The sequence below is a fragment of the Camelus ferus genome, chromosome 20, assembly GCF_009834535.1.
Source record: "Camelus ferus isolate YT-003-E chromosome 20, BCGSAC_Cfer_1.0, whole genome shotgun sequence".
Lineage (NCBI taxonomy): Eukaryota > Metazoa > Chordata > Mammalia > Artiodactyla > Camelidae > Camelus > Camelus ferus.
The window spans coordinates 31217289-31232263 of record NC_045715.1 but is presented as its reverse complement, the minus strand read 5'-3'; the positions used below and the strand labels follow the sequence as shown (position 1 = coordinate 31232263).

The window sequence follows — 14975 nt, the reverse complement described above, 5'->3', positions numbered from 1 at the left end:
TCATGCCAGCCCTTGAGAGAGGCCTCACCAAGGCGCTGAAAAAACTGGATGACTACCTGAACACGCCTCTGCCAGAGGAGATTGACGCCGACACCCGCGGGGACGATGACAAGGGCTCCCGGCGCAAGTTCCTGGACGGAGACGAGCTGACCCTGGCCGACTGCAACCTGCTGCCCAAGCTCCACGTGGTCAAGGTAAGAGCGCTTTCCCCGCAGTGGCTCCCCAGATGCACCTCCATCAAGGCCCAGGTCACCCGTGGAGCTGAGGCAAGGATAGGAAGTACCACCTGCTGATGGAGATTCGGAGCTCTGAAGCCACAGGAACCGGGACCCAGAGCCAGCCCCCACTGCGTGCCGCCTGTCTAGCCTCCCCGAGCTTCTGTTTGCACCTGTCACATAGACATATGCTGCTTCACTAGGGTCGTTGGGATGTACATGCACCCCGAAAGTGCCTGCCGTATAGTAAGGGCTCGCTACCTAATGGTTGCTGTAATTGTCCTATTGCTTGTAGTTCTATGTAGTCCTGTCACTCTAAAGGCTTCTTCCTTAACTCTTCCTCATAGTTTTTCCCTGGCCTCCCCCACCCCCCCATCTCTGCTTCGTGTGCGCTCATTTGCATGTTTCCTTTGTGCACAGACCCACCCTCGGACTCCCTGTAGCAACTCCGTTGGGCTGGCGGGCATCCCCTTCCTCCCCGACAGCCCAAGAGCTGGAGGCTGTGAGAAGTGACGTCATTTTCTCACTCGCGTTGCACTTACTGATCCTGAATCCTCTTCTCTGCCAGCCTTAGCCTCTGAGAGTCGGAAAGAAGGGAATTCTGAGGTCCTCCCCAGTCTCCCACCCCAAAGTGGACCACTTACCGTGTGTCTGTGACGGGCTTCTGTGCGGCTGGGACTGCGCATTTCTGACGACCAAGAGCCCCCTGACTATGGAGCCAGCCCTACCTTTTTGGATGGCTCTGGTGATTAAAACATCCCCCCCTGACGTGGAGCCCAGTCAGGCCTCCCTGCTCACTCTGTTCTCAGAGCAATGTGGGAATGGGCTGCCCTGTTTCATCGTTTGAAGGCAGCAGTGGTGTCCCCCACATTTCTCAAAACCAACACTCCTCACACCCTTTCCTGACCCGCCCCAGCCCAGAGAAGGACACAGTGGGGTCGCATAGCCCGACTGTTCTCTACTTTTATACGTGTTACTATCTTACTGTCTCAGTCTGACACAAAGCTCTGTGAGGACAGGTCTTCTCCAGGCGTGATGGTGGGCACGTGGTGGCCCTTTAATAAGTACTCCTTGATTGACTATTCGATCACCTCAGTTTCTTTCTACCCGACACAAGAGTCAGATTCCATCATTTATCAGCTGGATATCTGCCTACCATTTTTTGGCTGATGTCCTGAGCTAGAAAGGCAGGCTTTCCTCCCATCAAAGCACATGCTGGCTTGAGTTGAAATGTCAGCTGTGCCTGCACGGAGGCTCCCAGGGACTCGGCAGGGCTGGAGGCTTGGAGGGACTCATTTCTGCCAGGGCTGATGGGTGCAGTGAATGCAATCTACGAAGAGGAAGACACTTTGCCTTCAGGGCCAAGCCAATGGTCACTTGTAGGTCCAGCCAAGCTATATTTCTTTGAAATTATTAATTACTGCACGCCCCACCCCACCCCCTAAAACATCCTTTATTCTCTTTCCTGAACAAGTGCCACCATTAGGGACCATATGATTCTATCTCTGTCACACTGTGTCAGGGAGAGGTAGTGGAAACACCTCCGTTCTAGAAGTCAGGAGATCCAAGTTCTAGTCCTGTGACTGCCACCAACTAGCAGCAGGAGCTGGGGCAAGCCACTTACTCTTTTTGGAAATCATTTTCCTTATGCCTAAGAGGAGACACGTGGATCACGTTCCTTCTCGCGCCTCTCCATCCCTTCCCTCCCTCCTCCTCTCTCACTCACGCATGGACTGACCATGAATCAAGAATCGTGTGTCCAGTGAGGCGAACAAAGGGATCTCCCAGGCCCCGGGTTTCATCCTCTGATTTCTTCAGTCCCTTCCAGCCCTAAACAGTAGGTGACGCCCCTGTCCTTGTATGATGTCCAGCAAGTCTGTCACTTGGACAAGCCGGGACCAGAGGGTGGATGTCCCGAGAAGGGACAGGAGCTGGGCCTTGCCTCCTGTCTCCTTGGATTTCTGCTGATCCTGCTCATCAGGTCCCAGAGCCCTGGCAAGCCTCTCAAGTGCAGAAAGCACAAAGAGGAAGCCAAGTCAGGCCTCCAGTTTGACTTCTGACGCCAGGACTTACTCTGGGCTGGGGGGGCTAACTGTTTTCATATGAGAGAGCGGGTTCAGAACATGAGCGCGGAGGTTCCTGCAGACGTCAGAGCTTCCCCCGTGCACATTCTGTCTCTCTCACTGGCTCCCCTTCAGGTCTGTCTGCATCCTTGGAGGCTGAGTTGCTCTGGCTGGACGCTCACTGAGAGCCTGGTTTGAACTTCCGTTGTCTGGCTGCCTTGTTCTCTCACACGCGACAACACGAGAGGAGAGAACCAGCTCGGGTCAAGCTCAGGGCCTCAGATCCAGGCCGGGAGTGGGGCACAGGGGCCTCTTGTTATGGCCTGTGGGACCCTGGCCCCCGGGGACCCTCACCTGGCACAGGAACCTGTTCAGTCCTTTGAAGCAAACAGGAAGGGAGCTCCATGTATAGACACAAATACGTATTCATAAATTGCATCTCTGCTGTTTTCCAGTTCAAATTATATCCTTTAAAAACTTGGAAATAAATTCCAGTGCTGAGAGACTTGAGGCTGTCCCAGTGGATCAATTTGTAATTTTGAAAAATATATTATCAGTGCCTTGGCCTCATTGTGGGCCTTTTGCTTACTTTTTTTTTTTTTCATTTTTTAAAAAATTGAAGTAGAGTTGATGTACAATGTTACATAAGTTACAGGTGTACAACATAGTGATTCACAGTTTTTAAAGGTTATACTCCACATATAGTTACTACAAAATACTAGCTATATTCTGTTTGTACAATAAGACATCCTTGTAGTTTATTTATTTTATACATAATAGTTTGTGCCTCTTAATCCTCTGCCCCTATCTTGCCCCTCCCCCCTTTCCTCTTCCCACTGGTGCCCACTTAGTCTGTTCTCTGTATCTGTGAGTCTGCTTCTTTTTTGTTTTATTTTATTCTTGATATTATAGTTTGTTATTATGTTTGTTTTATTTTTTAGTTTCCACGTATAAATGATATCATACAGTATTTGTCTTTCTCTGCCTGACTTATTTCACTTAATGTAATACCCTCCAAGTCCATCCATGTTGTTGCAGATGGCAAAATTGCGTTCTTTTTTATGGCTAAGTAGTATTCCATGAATGTGTGTGTGTGTGTGTGTGTGTGTGTGTGGTGTGTGTGTGTATTCACCACATCATATTTATCCATTAATCTGTTGATGGACACTTAAGTTGCTTCCCTATCTTGGCAATTGTAAATAATCCTGCTATGAATATTGAAGTGCATGTATCTTTTTGAATTAATGTTTGCCTTTTTTTGGATAAATACTCAGGAGTGAAATTGCTGGATCATATGGTAGGTCTAGTGTTAGTTTTTTGAGACACCTCCTACTGTTTTCCACAGTGACTGCACTAGTTTACATTCTGTGGGCCTTTTCCATCCGCTCTGGCAATTTCCAGCTGCTTCCCCCTGTGAAGCCTCCACATCTCTGTGGATTTGCTCGTTAGCCGAGACAGCCTCTTCTAAAGACTTTCAGGCAAACCCAAGGGCCCTTCATCTTGCAGTGAACAGAGGGGGCTCTGTGGAAGGACTCCAATTCCATCACCTGTGTTACCAGCCACATGTCTGCTGGACAGACATTGCTGGATGGCTTCTGTAGTGACCGCCCCAAAGCAGTTATTTTAACGGAGAGAATGTAATATAAAAAGTTCTAAGTACCTAAGAACTAGGAAGCAAAATGTACTTTGAGGTTCCTCCTGCCCTGCGGCGGGGGGCAAAGGGAGGAGGCTGGCAAGATTAAAACTCAGGAACTAGGTGCGAGGCCCCGCAGCGCTGCACCGTGGACCTCCGAGGTGGGGCGCTGCTCCCCTGGGGCGGGGACAGGCTCGGCAGGGGTGGGGTCATTGATGTGGGCCAGCCTCTCCGAGCCGGCGTGAGCACACTGGTTCTGTGCTTGTGAAACGGCCAACTGGATTCAGCTGCTGCTCCTGGAGCAGAGGAGACCCCAACAGGAACAGGAATCCCACGGACGGGGACCTGTCCGGTCTCCCTCCTCCTGTCACGCAGTTGCTCTCTAGCGCCCCCTGTTGACAGAACCTCGCCGGCCGTCGCTGACAAAGCAGAGGTGTGGTCTGCAGCCCCTGCCCCAGCCCCAAAGACTCCAGCACACGAGTGGGTCTGGAGATAAAGCAACAGCTGCTGAATAACTGGCCCAGAAAGGATTCTGAATAGAGCTGTTCCTTTACCATTTATCCTGTTATCATAGGGCTGAGAGGCAAAGTGGAGAGACTCAGATTAGGAAGCAACTAATCGGGACTGTAATAGATACTAGTGATTAATAGATAATAATAGATAACAGATATTGGTTGAATTAATTATTTTCCTGTGTGACATTGTGTACACCACTAAATCTCTTGTGACCGGTTTGCTCATTGCTAAGGCTCTTCAGGCTTTAAAATGAAGTGGTTATATCCATTTGAGGCCAGCTGCACTGTTTAATGTTAGGATAACCGAGGATGGTAAAGATTAAATACAAGTGTGTATTGAATCCCTACTTACTTAACCTCCCTTGGTCGCATTTTTCTCATCTGTAAAATGGGAATACAGTACAGTCTTCCTTATAGAGTGATTTAGGGATTTCAGGAGCTTGCCAAGTGCTTAACCCAGCACCTGGAGCAGTGCACGGAGTAAATAAATGTTTGCTACTGTTGTTACTCTTAGCAGCATCATTGAGGTTATCAAGGGGACAGAAAGGTAAAAGCTGTGGTTCCTGTCCTTATACAAATTAGGGAAGAGAGAGATGATACGAAAATGGTAACTGTGATTCAGAACAGAAGAGCGCTCAGAGTTGTCAGGGAAGTTCAGAACTGATGTAGAACAGAGAGGGGGACGTGTCCTCCTTGGCAATGTTGTGTCTAGGAGACCAAGATTTTCTAGATGACCGAGCGATAGGTCATCTGGTCCCTCACTCAGCACTGCTTTCCGGGGAACCCCGCACATCACTGGCACCCAGATGAAGATGTAAATAATCAAACCAAGGCAGCTGGTCTGGGGTCCTCTCTGCATGGGGGGATCCCTGGGTCAGAGGTCTGGAGACCTCTCTAAAAAGAGAGTAAGGAGAGGAGTCAGAAGTCAGTCCTGTAGGGGAGAGGCTGCTTTTTGCTCTTCCCATCCCAGTCCCCAAGAGCTAGAGGCATGACTAGCCAATGTGCAGGCCCCAGCGCATAGCAAAAGTATTAAAAAAAAAAAAAAAGAAGTATTCAGAATTTCCAGATGTGGACAGCAGAGCGTTAAACCAAGAGCAGGGCCCTTCTAAGTGCGAGGCTCCATGTGACTGCACAGGTCACATGTCTGAAGCCCTCCCTGGCTAGAGAGATCTTGTTAAAGTGACCACCCAGCCCCTACCTACGAAGGAATGCATGCAATGGGCAAAAGGTGGGTCCCAGTGAATTATAACAATAGGTGATGTTTCTTAGGAGCCAGCCATCCCTCTGATCATTTTATGTTTATTAACTAATTCGTCACTCCAAGGTAGGTCCTCTTCTTACCTCCATTTTAGAGATAAAGAAATTGGGGCTCAGAGAGGTTAAGTAATGAGTCCAAGGTCACATAGCTGTTAAGTAGTGGGGTCAGGATTTCAGAACCAGGCAGTTGGGACCCAGAGCCCATGCTTTTAACCACTATGTTACTGTGTCTCTCAACACAACAGCACTTTCCCGGAACACCCAAGCCCACAGCCCCAAGCGTGGCAAACTAGGGAGAGAACAGAAATCATTACTTGTTTACTCCCACAGACCCTGAAGCTACAGAGACCTTCCAGCATCTAACTTACATTTCATACTTTGTAAATTCACTTTTGTAAATAAGGGTGCTTACCTAAAACAAAGTAGATAGGAAAAAAAAGAAAGAAAAAGTTGTCTCTAACTCTATCAGACATGACCACTGAACAGATTGATACATTTACTGCTAGTCATCACACTTATTTCTCCAAATGTGTTCTACTGCACTTCAAACTTAACAGTCTCGAAGCGTTTTCCAGATCACTGGAATTTCTTCTGCAGCATCATTTTTAATGGCTCTCCAGTGTGCCTTTGTATTTATGTGCCATCGTGTATTTATCCATCCGTGTGTTACAGGGCAAGTGTGTTGTGTACCATTTCCTGTTATTCCAAATAGTCCCACCATCCTACTGGTGGAGCTAAACCTTCCCGTGCATCCGTGATATTTCCTACGGGGGTGGGGGGTTGGGAATCCCTAGAAGCAGAATCACTGTGTCAAAGGGCAAAGTATATTTGCTTCAGAAAATAAAATAAAAATACATATAACATGACATATATAAAATGACATAAAGTAAGATCAATACAATGCAAAAGCTTCCACGGCCACCCGGCGTTACCGCGCGTTTTGCTGAGGGCCCCTTGTGATGCACGAGGGCCGTCGTGCCGTGCACACATCGGGTCGGGCCCCGGACGCCTTCCCAGAGGTTCGTTTCTTGCGTTGTTAACACCATCTCCGTCCTGCCATCTCTGTCGTAGATTGTGGCCAAGAAGTACCGCAACTACGACTTCCCGGCCGAGATGACGGGGCTGTGGCGGTACCTGAGGAACGCCTACGCCCGGGACGAGTTCACCAACACGTGCGCGGCCGACAGCGAGATCGAGCTGGCCTACGCCGACGTGGCCAAGCGCCTGAGCCGGTCCTGAGCGCGGCCCGCTCGCCCGGCACTGCTGCAGAAGGCCTCCACGCCTCCCCCAGGACGCCGGCTGCACGGACTCCTCTTCCACGTCGCCTCGGGAAAACTTTTTTTTTTTTTTTTTTTAAATCAGGCCGCATCTTGCTAGCATCATTGGAACCCCAGCTTGCCGTCTTTGACGAAGGTCTGCGCCATCCCCGTCTGATCAGGCAGGAATCTGCAAGCGGATATGACAGAAACGGTCAAGCTCTCAGCCTCCGGAGCTGGGCTGGGTTCAGTGTCTTTGGGGTCAGCGTGGGAGAACCCATCTCTGGGACTGTCACGGGCCCCTTTTGCCAATGTCAGAATATCTCCCCCGATGCATTAGAAACATGCAACACCCGTGTCCTGGTCCACCCTGCTCGTCGTCAGTATCTCCAAGGTCAAGGCCAAACGCCGTCTTAGTTCTTGTGAGAAAGCGGTGCAGTGCTGTGTTAGGGCAGGCGGCGGGCGGACCTGAAGGAGGGGGCAGGCTGTGGATCTGGGCGTCGGGCAGACGCTCCTTCAGTCACTTGCTACTTCCTGACATTCCTGTCACTTTGCACACTGAAGGCCAGACTGAAAACCACTTCAGACGCAGGCTCAGTTGGCTGCAGTGCTGGGCACGGGGAGATGCTATCACGTACCTGGTCGACGCTGACCTCCACTTGTATCTGTCCTGACTTTGCCTGGAAAGGAAATTGGCTTGTAATTCCAAACTGGGGTGACTCAGAAGGGGAGGAGAGTGGTGTTGATGCCAAAAGGCCCACGAGGGTCTGCCAGCCACAGGGTTTGCTTGCTTATGGGTAGTCATTTCAGGGGAGGCTTCATGCCTGCGTTTGATCCTGTTTATCCACGAGTGAATTTTGGTCTGTGAGAAAGCAGACGGGAGTGGGAGGTGGAGGGATGGGTGAGGATTATATAAGTTCTTTCCGAGGCTCTGTGTTCCCTGGGAATCTTTTAGACACGTCTTCTCTCTCATGGTCTAAGTCTTGAACTGGTGATGTCATGTGACTACTAACCTTATAGCAAAAACTCAAGAATTGGCCAAAAATGACTTTCCAGGCTCTTCAAGTTGTTCCTGGATGTCAGTCTGTTAGCTGGGTACACCCTGATTCAGCCTCTGACGGGCAAGAAATACATTTGGGAGGTGGCAAGATCATGGGACACCTTAGGAAGAAAGTCCACGGGGCCTTTCTGACTGGGAAACCATGTGGTTTGAACTTGAAGGAAAAAATATATGTGCATCTGCGTTAGTTTTCCTACCGTCTGACTCAACTGCCAGATAAAAAAGAGGACACTTCTTTTCAGCTAATCTTTCACTCTTTAGCCATTCTCCTTGAGTTTCACCTCCTTAAAAGCTTACCCAGCTGGAGCATGGGACCTGGGCAGACGAACGAAGAAAAGTGAATTAGTCATTAGTTCCTTGTTGCAGTGAACACCCCCTGAGGACATCCACCCCTGCACCCACCGCCACAGGCCCTCACCTTCAGCAGTCCTTCCTTCTGTGTTGTCTGTTGGTGGAAGGTGAGGCTCTCAAGTGCCCAGAAGCCTCAGGACTTGACTTACTGGTCAGCGAGGGCAGGACGGCACGGAGCTTTTCCATAGAGACATCATCGGTTTCTAACCCAAGAAATCCCTGGACTTGCCTCCGTCCTGGGATCTCTGGAGGAAAGAGACCCACTGATGAGAACAGAGAGGAGGGAGCAGATCTCCTTCAGCCCAGGGAGAAAGAGGACATTTGTCAGTAGGACATTCTGTAAGCCTGAGACCTTTGAAACGGAGGCAATTCATTTCCACCTCTAAGGGGACCTTTCCATGGGCTCCCTGGAAGCTTTGTCCCTGCCAATGTTGGAAAAGGGCAACTGGTGAGGAAACAAACCTTTTAAACTGTAGGGAAAAGCCCCAAACTGGCCTCCTGGGAGACGAAATCTCGAATGATCCCAAAGGCCTTTTAATTAGTGGGAAATCCATTGTCCCAGGAAATTCTTCCCTGAACTTAACAGCACCGACATGATGATCTAAGGGTCAGTTTAATTTCCTGAGATCCCCCGGAGGTGCTGATCTGAGAAGCACAGCCAGCCAACTGCAGAGAGAACAGGAGGATGCCCAGGTGGAGTGGCTCCCCCATCATTTGGACACTAATGATGCTGACTTGATGTTCAGAATTCAGCAATTGGTGAGTCTTTAACACAGCCTTTAAAAACAAGCCAAATCGAAGCAATGTTGTTGGTTCTACACATTCCTTCTGTGGTTGACATACCTTTACATAAATAACAATACTAAGACACTGGAGTGGGGCTGGGGCAGTTATATGATTAGTTACAACCATTTAAAAGAGGGAGAGGAGACAGATGGAAGGCCCTTCTGGGTACTTACCGGAATATCTTTTCATTTCAACAAACTATCATATGATGCAACTGACTGTTAACTTAGAGCTGTAATGTCTATGACCAGATATATCAGAGCACTTAAAAATAATTATAATATTGCCTTCTGATTTTTTAAAAGAGATTTTTCTCCAGATTCTTCAGCCTCCCTGGGTTTCGGCCATTAACCTTGTCATGTACACAGCAGATCATCTCCAGATAACAGTGTGGAGAGGTCCTTCAGTGTCCCCAGAACCAACTCAGGGAATATTGAAGGTCTGCAATTTGACCCCACACCCCAGAGGGTGAAGACAAGAGGTCATGCTTGTCATTGGTCTGGAATGAATATTGAGGCCTCAGAAATAGTTCCTCCTGTTGCGTGCCTTCATTGCCTGACAATTCAGAATCACAGGCCATCTTGTTTTCAACAAGGGGTACGGCTCCCTGGCACCAAGCTGCTGAGTTGAAAAGTGAAACACACACTGCATCAGGTTATTTGGCCAGAGGATCTCAAACCAGTTTCAGCTTCCCAAGAAATGGCACTGTCTTCAGGGATCACTTCTCATGCTAGTGGGGCCGTTGAAGATCTTGATTTTTTTTTTTCGTTAGAGAAAGGCCATACCAAGAGTGAGGGCTCCTGTGCTGAACTTTCTAGCATTTGGTCAAGTGAAACAACAGAAGCTTATCACGGCACCTGTGCCCACTGGCCCCTCTTCAGTAGGACGATACCACGCATCTTAGATTGGTTGCAAAATGGATCATGTCTGGAATGAACCCTGAAGATCTGAGAGTCCTAGGAATCAGCAAGACCTAGACAAATAGAATTAAAAGGGAGGCAGAGTCAGGAAGGTGTAGGCCTACTGAGTGAGAGTTTTCCATCAGAAGACAACAGTGAGACTTTTTAAAATATACATATAACATTAAAAAGAATCAGAAGCATTAGAGAAAGAAGTGTGTGTGTGAAGTATCCTGGTTCTGGTTTTAGGACAGAAGCGGTCACTTCATTGGCCGTGGGGCCTTTCTGGCACACCAGGGCCACTGTCTTCTGTCCACTGGTCTTTGCCTTTAACCTAGACGACACGTGCCCTCCCGTGAGTGCACATTCCTCTCCCTGTGTCAATACTCTCCTCCCAGCTCAGTTTCAGGGCACTTTGATTTCATAATTAGGTATGAGCCAAAGTGTGCATCATCTTAATGTTACTTAAGGAAATGGATCCAATGTTCCCCTCCCCAACCAAAAACAAAATTTTAAATTGCCTCATTATAGGGTTGGGCTAATCAGTGTCTCTATAAAAGCTGTCTTTTTTTTGGCAAAATAAAATTTTAAGGATCCAATCATCTAGGGTATTTTATGCATCATTAGAGATTTTGCAACACTGACTATGCCTATATTTACAATACAAAATATCCAGCTGATGTTTGAATTTGTCTTAGCTTTCCTGACCACCTGGCTGTCCCATTTTATAAACTGGGGAGCTACCTAATTTGGCAAAAGAAGCCTTAGCTTTTATAAAAGATCAAGCGTTTCATTTTATAAAGACGCTCCAAAGGATGGTAACTTGATTTTCTCAAGACCTTCAACTGTGGCGAACAAGTAACAGGACTTGCCTTCAAGCCTTAATAATGTAAGATGCCTTTTAATGAAGATATTGCTGAGTGTTTTCCCCATGAATCTGAACCAGTTATAAATTTGTTTCCCAACCTTGATTGGTATTAACTGATTCAAATAAAGTTGGTTTATTTTCAAATATTACAAAAGCGATTCATCAAGCTTCTTATTTGAGGTGGAGATTCCCTATGCTGCTTTCTATGACACATGTGAAATACCTCTTTTAATGCTATTTTATTTTCCCATTACAAAAGAAAAGATGTTCATTCGTTTTAAAAATCAAAAGCAAATGAAAAGAAAAAGAGGAAGAAGAACAGAAGGAAAAGCAGAGAGCTTGTGACCAGACATCCAAACCCTGATTTTTATTTTAGCAAGGCTAGAAATGGACCATTGTACAAGGGCTAGGTGAAAAAACACACTGATGTTCCTTCATGGGTCTCATTTCAGTTTCCTGTCTGCATTGTACCTGCGGGGAGGGCACCAGTGACAGTGCAGGTGTGATTTAAAGGATACCTTAAAATACTGCTCTTCCTGGACCCCAGAGCTCTCTCTTGGCCCTCAGTGGCCTCGCCCTATCAGTACTCCTGGCCTGAAACTCCCACCCTTAGGCGCCATGTCATTGACTCTGGATTAAGGTCCCCAGAACCTTCAGTTAGATTTACCTGAAGTCAACATAGCACCTGAGGATGAAAGTGTGTTTATGAGTGTTCACGTTGCTGGAAGGTACGAACTCTTGGCAGCCCTGTGTGTGTCCCCCATGCTCTGTCGGGACAGCTTCTCATCGCCTTGGAAGACATTAAATTCCTGACGCAGGGAGTGAGTCCTTGTGGGAGGGGCAGCCCAGAGCTCAGAGCAGATGCCGCTGGTGGTCCTCTCTCCATCCGGACCACCCCCATCTTCTCTGGCGGAGCTCTGATGGGGTCAGGAGTCCACTTCCCCACTGCCTCCCCACCCTCCTGTGACTCAGGTGAGAATGATTCCAGCCCCCTTCCGGGGGTGAATCACGCATGGCCTGAGCCTGCCCTCCTGGCTGTGGCTGGTTTCAGAGCAGGCTCCTGACCAAGTTTCACCCAGTATTGTGAGGGGAGGCCTGTTCAGGAGCTTCTAAGAAGGATTTCCTTGTTCTTTCAAGAGTGACTCAAAGTCACTGCCTCTGGCACTGCCTTGGGATGTGTGTGTGAGCTTGAAAGTGCTGCGCTCTCTCGTGACGATGAGGGGCAAGTCCCAGGCAGGGGCCAACAAAATCAGCCTGAGTGGAGAGGGCCTGGGTCCTGGAGGGGGCCCCGAGCTGCTGACTTTGAGTTGTCAAATCCTAAAACTGGTGCTGACCCTGCATTTCCTGTCCTGTAATACATCGTAGGCTATTTGAGGGCGTTTTATTGTTTGTTTGTTTGTTTATTATTACAAGTGCCCCAAAGTGTCCTAAGTGGTATATTAGCCAATTTTGTTGTTGTTGTTAATAGCCAGTTAGATCATCTGCTGGCTCACCCGGGAGGTGTTCCGTGTTTCCACTGTTTGAATGCAGAGGGTCTGCTCTGTAGACCTGTAGGCTGGCCAAGGAAACAGGGGTCTTCATTCCTCTGAATCTTGTGTCCCTGCCTGTGCTATGATGAAACCAAGGGGCAGGCGAGTGGCAATCACTGGGCTTGGCATTGAGGAGTGCTGAGCCCTCCAGAGAAGCTTCCAAGGTGGACTTGGAGGTGAGAGCATCTCATTACACTCAAAGGTGTGAGCTGTCTCTTTTATTTTTATGTCTAGTAGCTAAGATCCCCAGAGTCCCCCGTAATTTTGCCTTGGTGGGGAAAAGCATGGGGTATCACACTGGAGAAGCAGGAAGTTCAGGATTAAAAACAAGGAGATCAGAATTCTAATCACAAGTCCATCACTAAGTTACTACGTGACCTTGACCAAGCCCCTTTCTGGGCCTCAGTTTCCCCCAGGGGGCCTCTTGCCTATGAAATGATGAAATCCCTGATGAAGAGTATTTATGGGTAACAAAGGGTTATTTCAAGCAGAATGACATTTCAGCCACCTGGGACCTTCAGTCTATCAGAAGATCTCTCTGTGGTCTTTAATGGAAGGAAGATGATCACCAGAAAATATACAAATGCTAGAAATTTGTGTAGAGAGAATTTCTTTTAAAGTAAATTTCAGAATATCTTGGAGTCAATTCACATCCATGTCAATCTCTTATCTTTCTCATCCACATTCAATATCTCCACCTGGATGCAAAGAAAATGACCCTGGGGCCAGGCAGTTGGGTTCATTGAGCTGTAGTTATTTATGTAGAAAGTAAAGCAGACTCAAGGTTTGAAAAGGTTTCCAGTAAAAAGTATGGAAATGTTTAAAATTTGAATTTAACCCCTATTTAACTAGACTATCTCAGTGCCCCAAACCTTCAAACCTGTGAATGTATATAGGATTTGGAGTCTAGACCACACAGAATGCATAATGCAAATATCGTAATAGAGACCAGCATAGAATCAAGCCCTGTTCCACCTGTGGCTTGGTTATATGCCAGTTTGTATCCACCTGGAATTGTTCCCTGTGTGTCAGTCACTCTTCATCACCCTTTCCTCAATTAGAAACTAAGCTCCTTTAATGGACGGAGTGTAGGTTATCCAATTACTGTGCCAGGCCTCCCTTTGTTCAGGGCTCAGCAAAAGAAAAAAAAAAGATATTCAAAAACATTTTTTAGTGGTTGACTGGAGAGTTCTTGAGACCGTGTTCTGAACTTTTGAGTTCACCTTGGGTTCTTACTCTGGAGTCCCTGACACTCACTGTATCATCGTTCTGAGAATGGAGCAGTAACGGAGAGTCCAGGAGAGAAATGGTTGTCTGTGTCCCTTAAATGTGCTTCCAATATACATCTGAGGAATGGCTCCTTCTGAAACTGTCTGTATGGCATTGATCTGTCTGTCTGAAAAGATGAAAAGCTGTCTAATGCATACTGAATCGCATGGTTGTGATTAGGTCATGATTTAGCCAGTTCCCCAAATTGGCCACAAAATTCTGCCTCAATTTAGAAATGGATTAGAAGCTTTGAAGTGAGGGCAACTCTAGATATAACAGTCCTGGAACTCCCTGTTTCAATGCGAGTCAAACAAATGCCTCTGTTTTTCTGAATATATGCTCATGAGAGAAAATTTAGAAAATGCAGATAAGCAAAAAAAAGAAGAAACTAAAAGAACACCTGTGATCCTTCCATCCAGAGATAATCACCTTTAATTTCTACGTAATTATCTTACTAGATTTTTTCTAGTGAGATTGAAAAAAATAAGTACGAGTAATTATTAACAAAAAGGGAGATGTTACTGACAACTGAAACCAGTGCGCTTTCCTGTCTCTATGATAAACAGTTCTGGGAAAAACGTGTTTTCCTGTTTCTGTGCCAAACAATACTGGGGCTAAGCAAAAGCACCCTGCTATTTACTCCAGAAGATACTTGCTTACTTATCAAGATCAACAGCTTGCTCAACAGTGTTTGCTTCAAGACCTTACCTTACTGTGCCCATCAATTCAAAGCTATTATGTCATCAGCAGTTCAGTCCCCACCAGTTCCCGACCTGGTGGGACCCACCTTGTAATCAGTCACTCAGCTCTGGCTCTAAAACCCTATAAATGTCCGCCCCCGGCTTCCTCTTTCTGCTATGCTGCTAAGACTCTTTAGTCTTCTTTATTGAAATAAATTTAATAAACTTAGGTTTTCTTGATCAACAAGTTTTTCTAGTTTTTTTTTTTTTTTAAGTTTAGTTTAGCTTTGTTTTGGGTTGTGGTAATTGCCAGCTAACACTCTACATGCAGCTTTTTTTTTAAATGTGTTTGTTTTTTCACTCGTATATCATGAACACTTTCCCAAGCCCCTTTTCATCTATAACATCGTTCTTATATATCATAGTCCATTTAACCAGTTCCCTATTATTTGGTCTGTAGGGTATAACGAATTTGCTCTTATAATCAATGCTATAATGAAGTTGCAACAGGCTAGATTCTTTGTTATCTCTATTTTCCCCTTAGAAGAGATTTCCGGGGGTGAAATTGCTAAATTAAAAGGCATGGCTTATTTT

At 47.0% G+C, this 14975-nt stretch overlaps 1 protein-coding gene across 1 annotated transcript in view; it reads left to right on the top strand.

The window, feature by feature from the left end:
• Positions 1-14628, top strand: part of CLIC5 (chloride intracellular channel 5) — a 154313-nt gene extending 139685 nt beyond the window's left edge. The window contains 2 exon segments of the mRNA XM_006190717.3: positions 10-194; positions 6755-14628. Coding sequence (XP_006190779.2) covers positions 10-194; positions 6755-6922 — 353 coding nt within the window. The 3' untranslated portion in view covers positions 6923-14628.
• Positions 14629-14975: the final 347 nt, after the last annotated feature.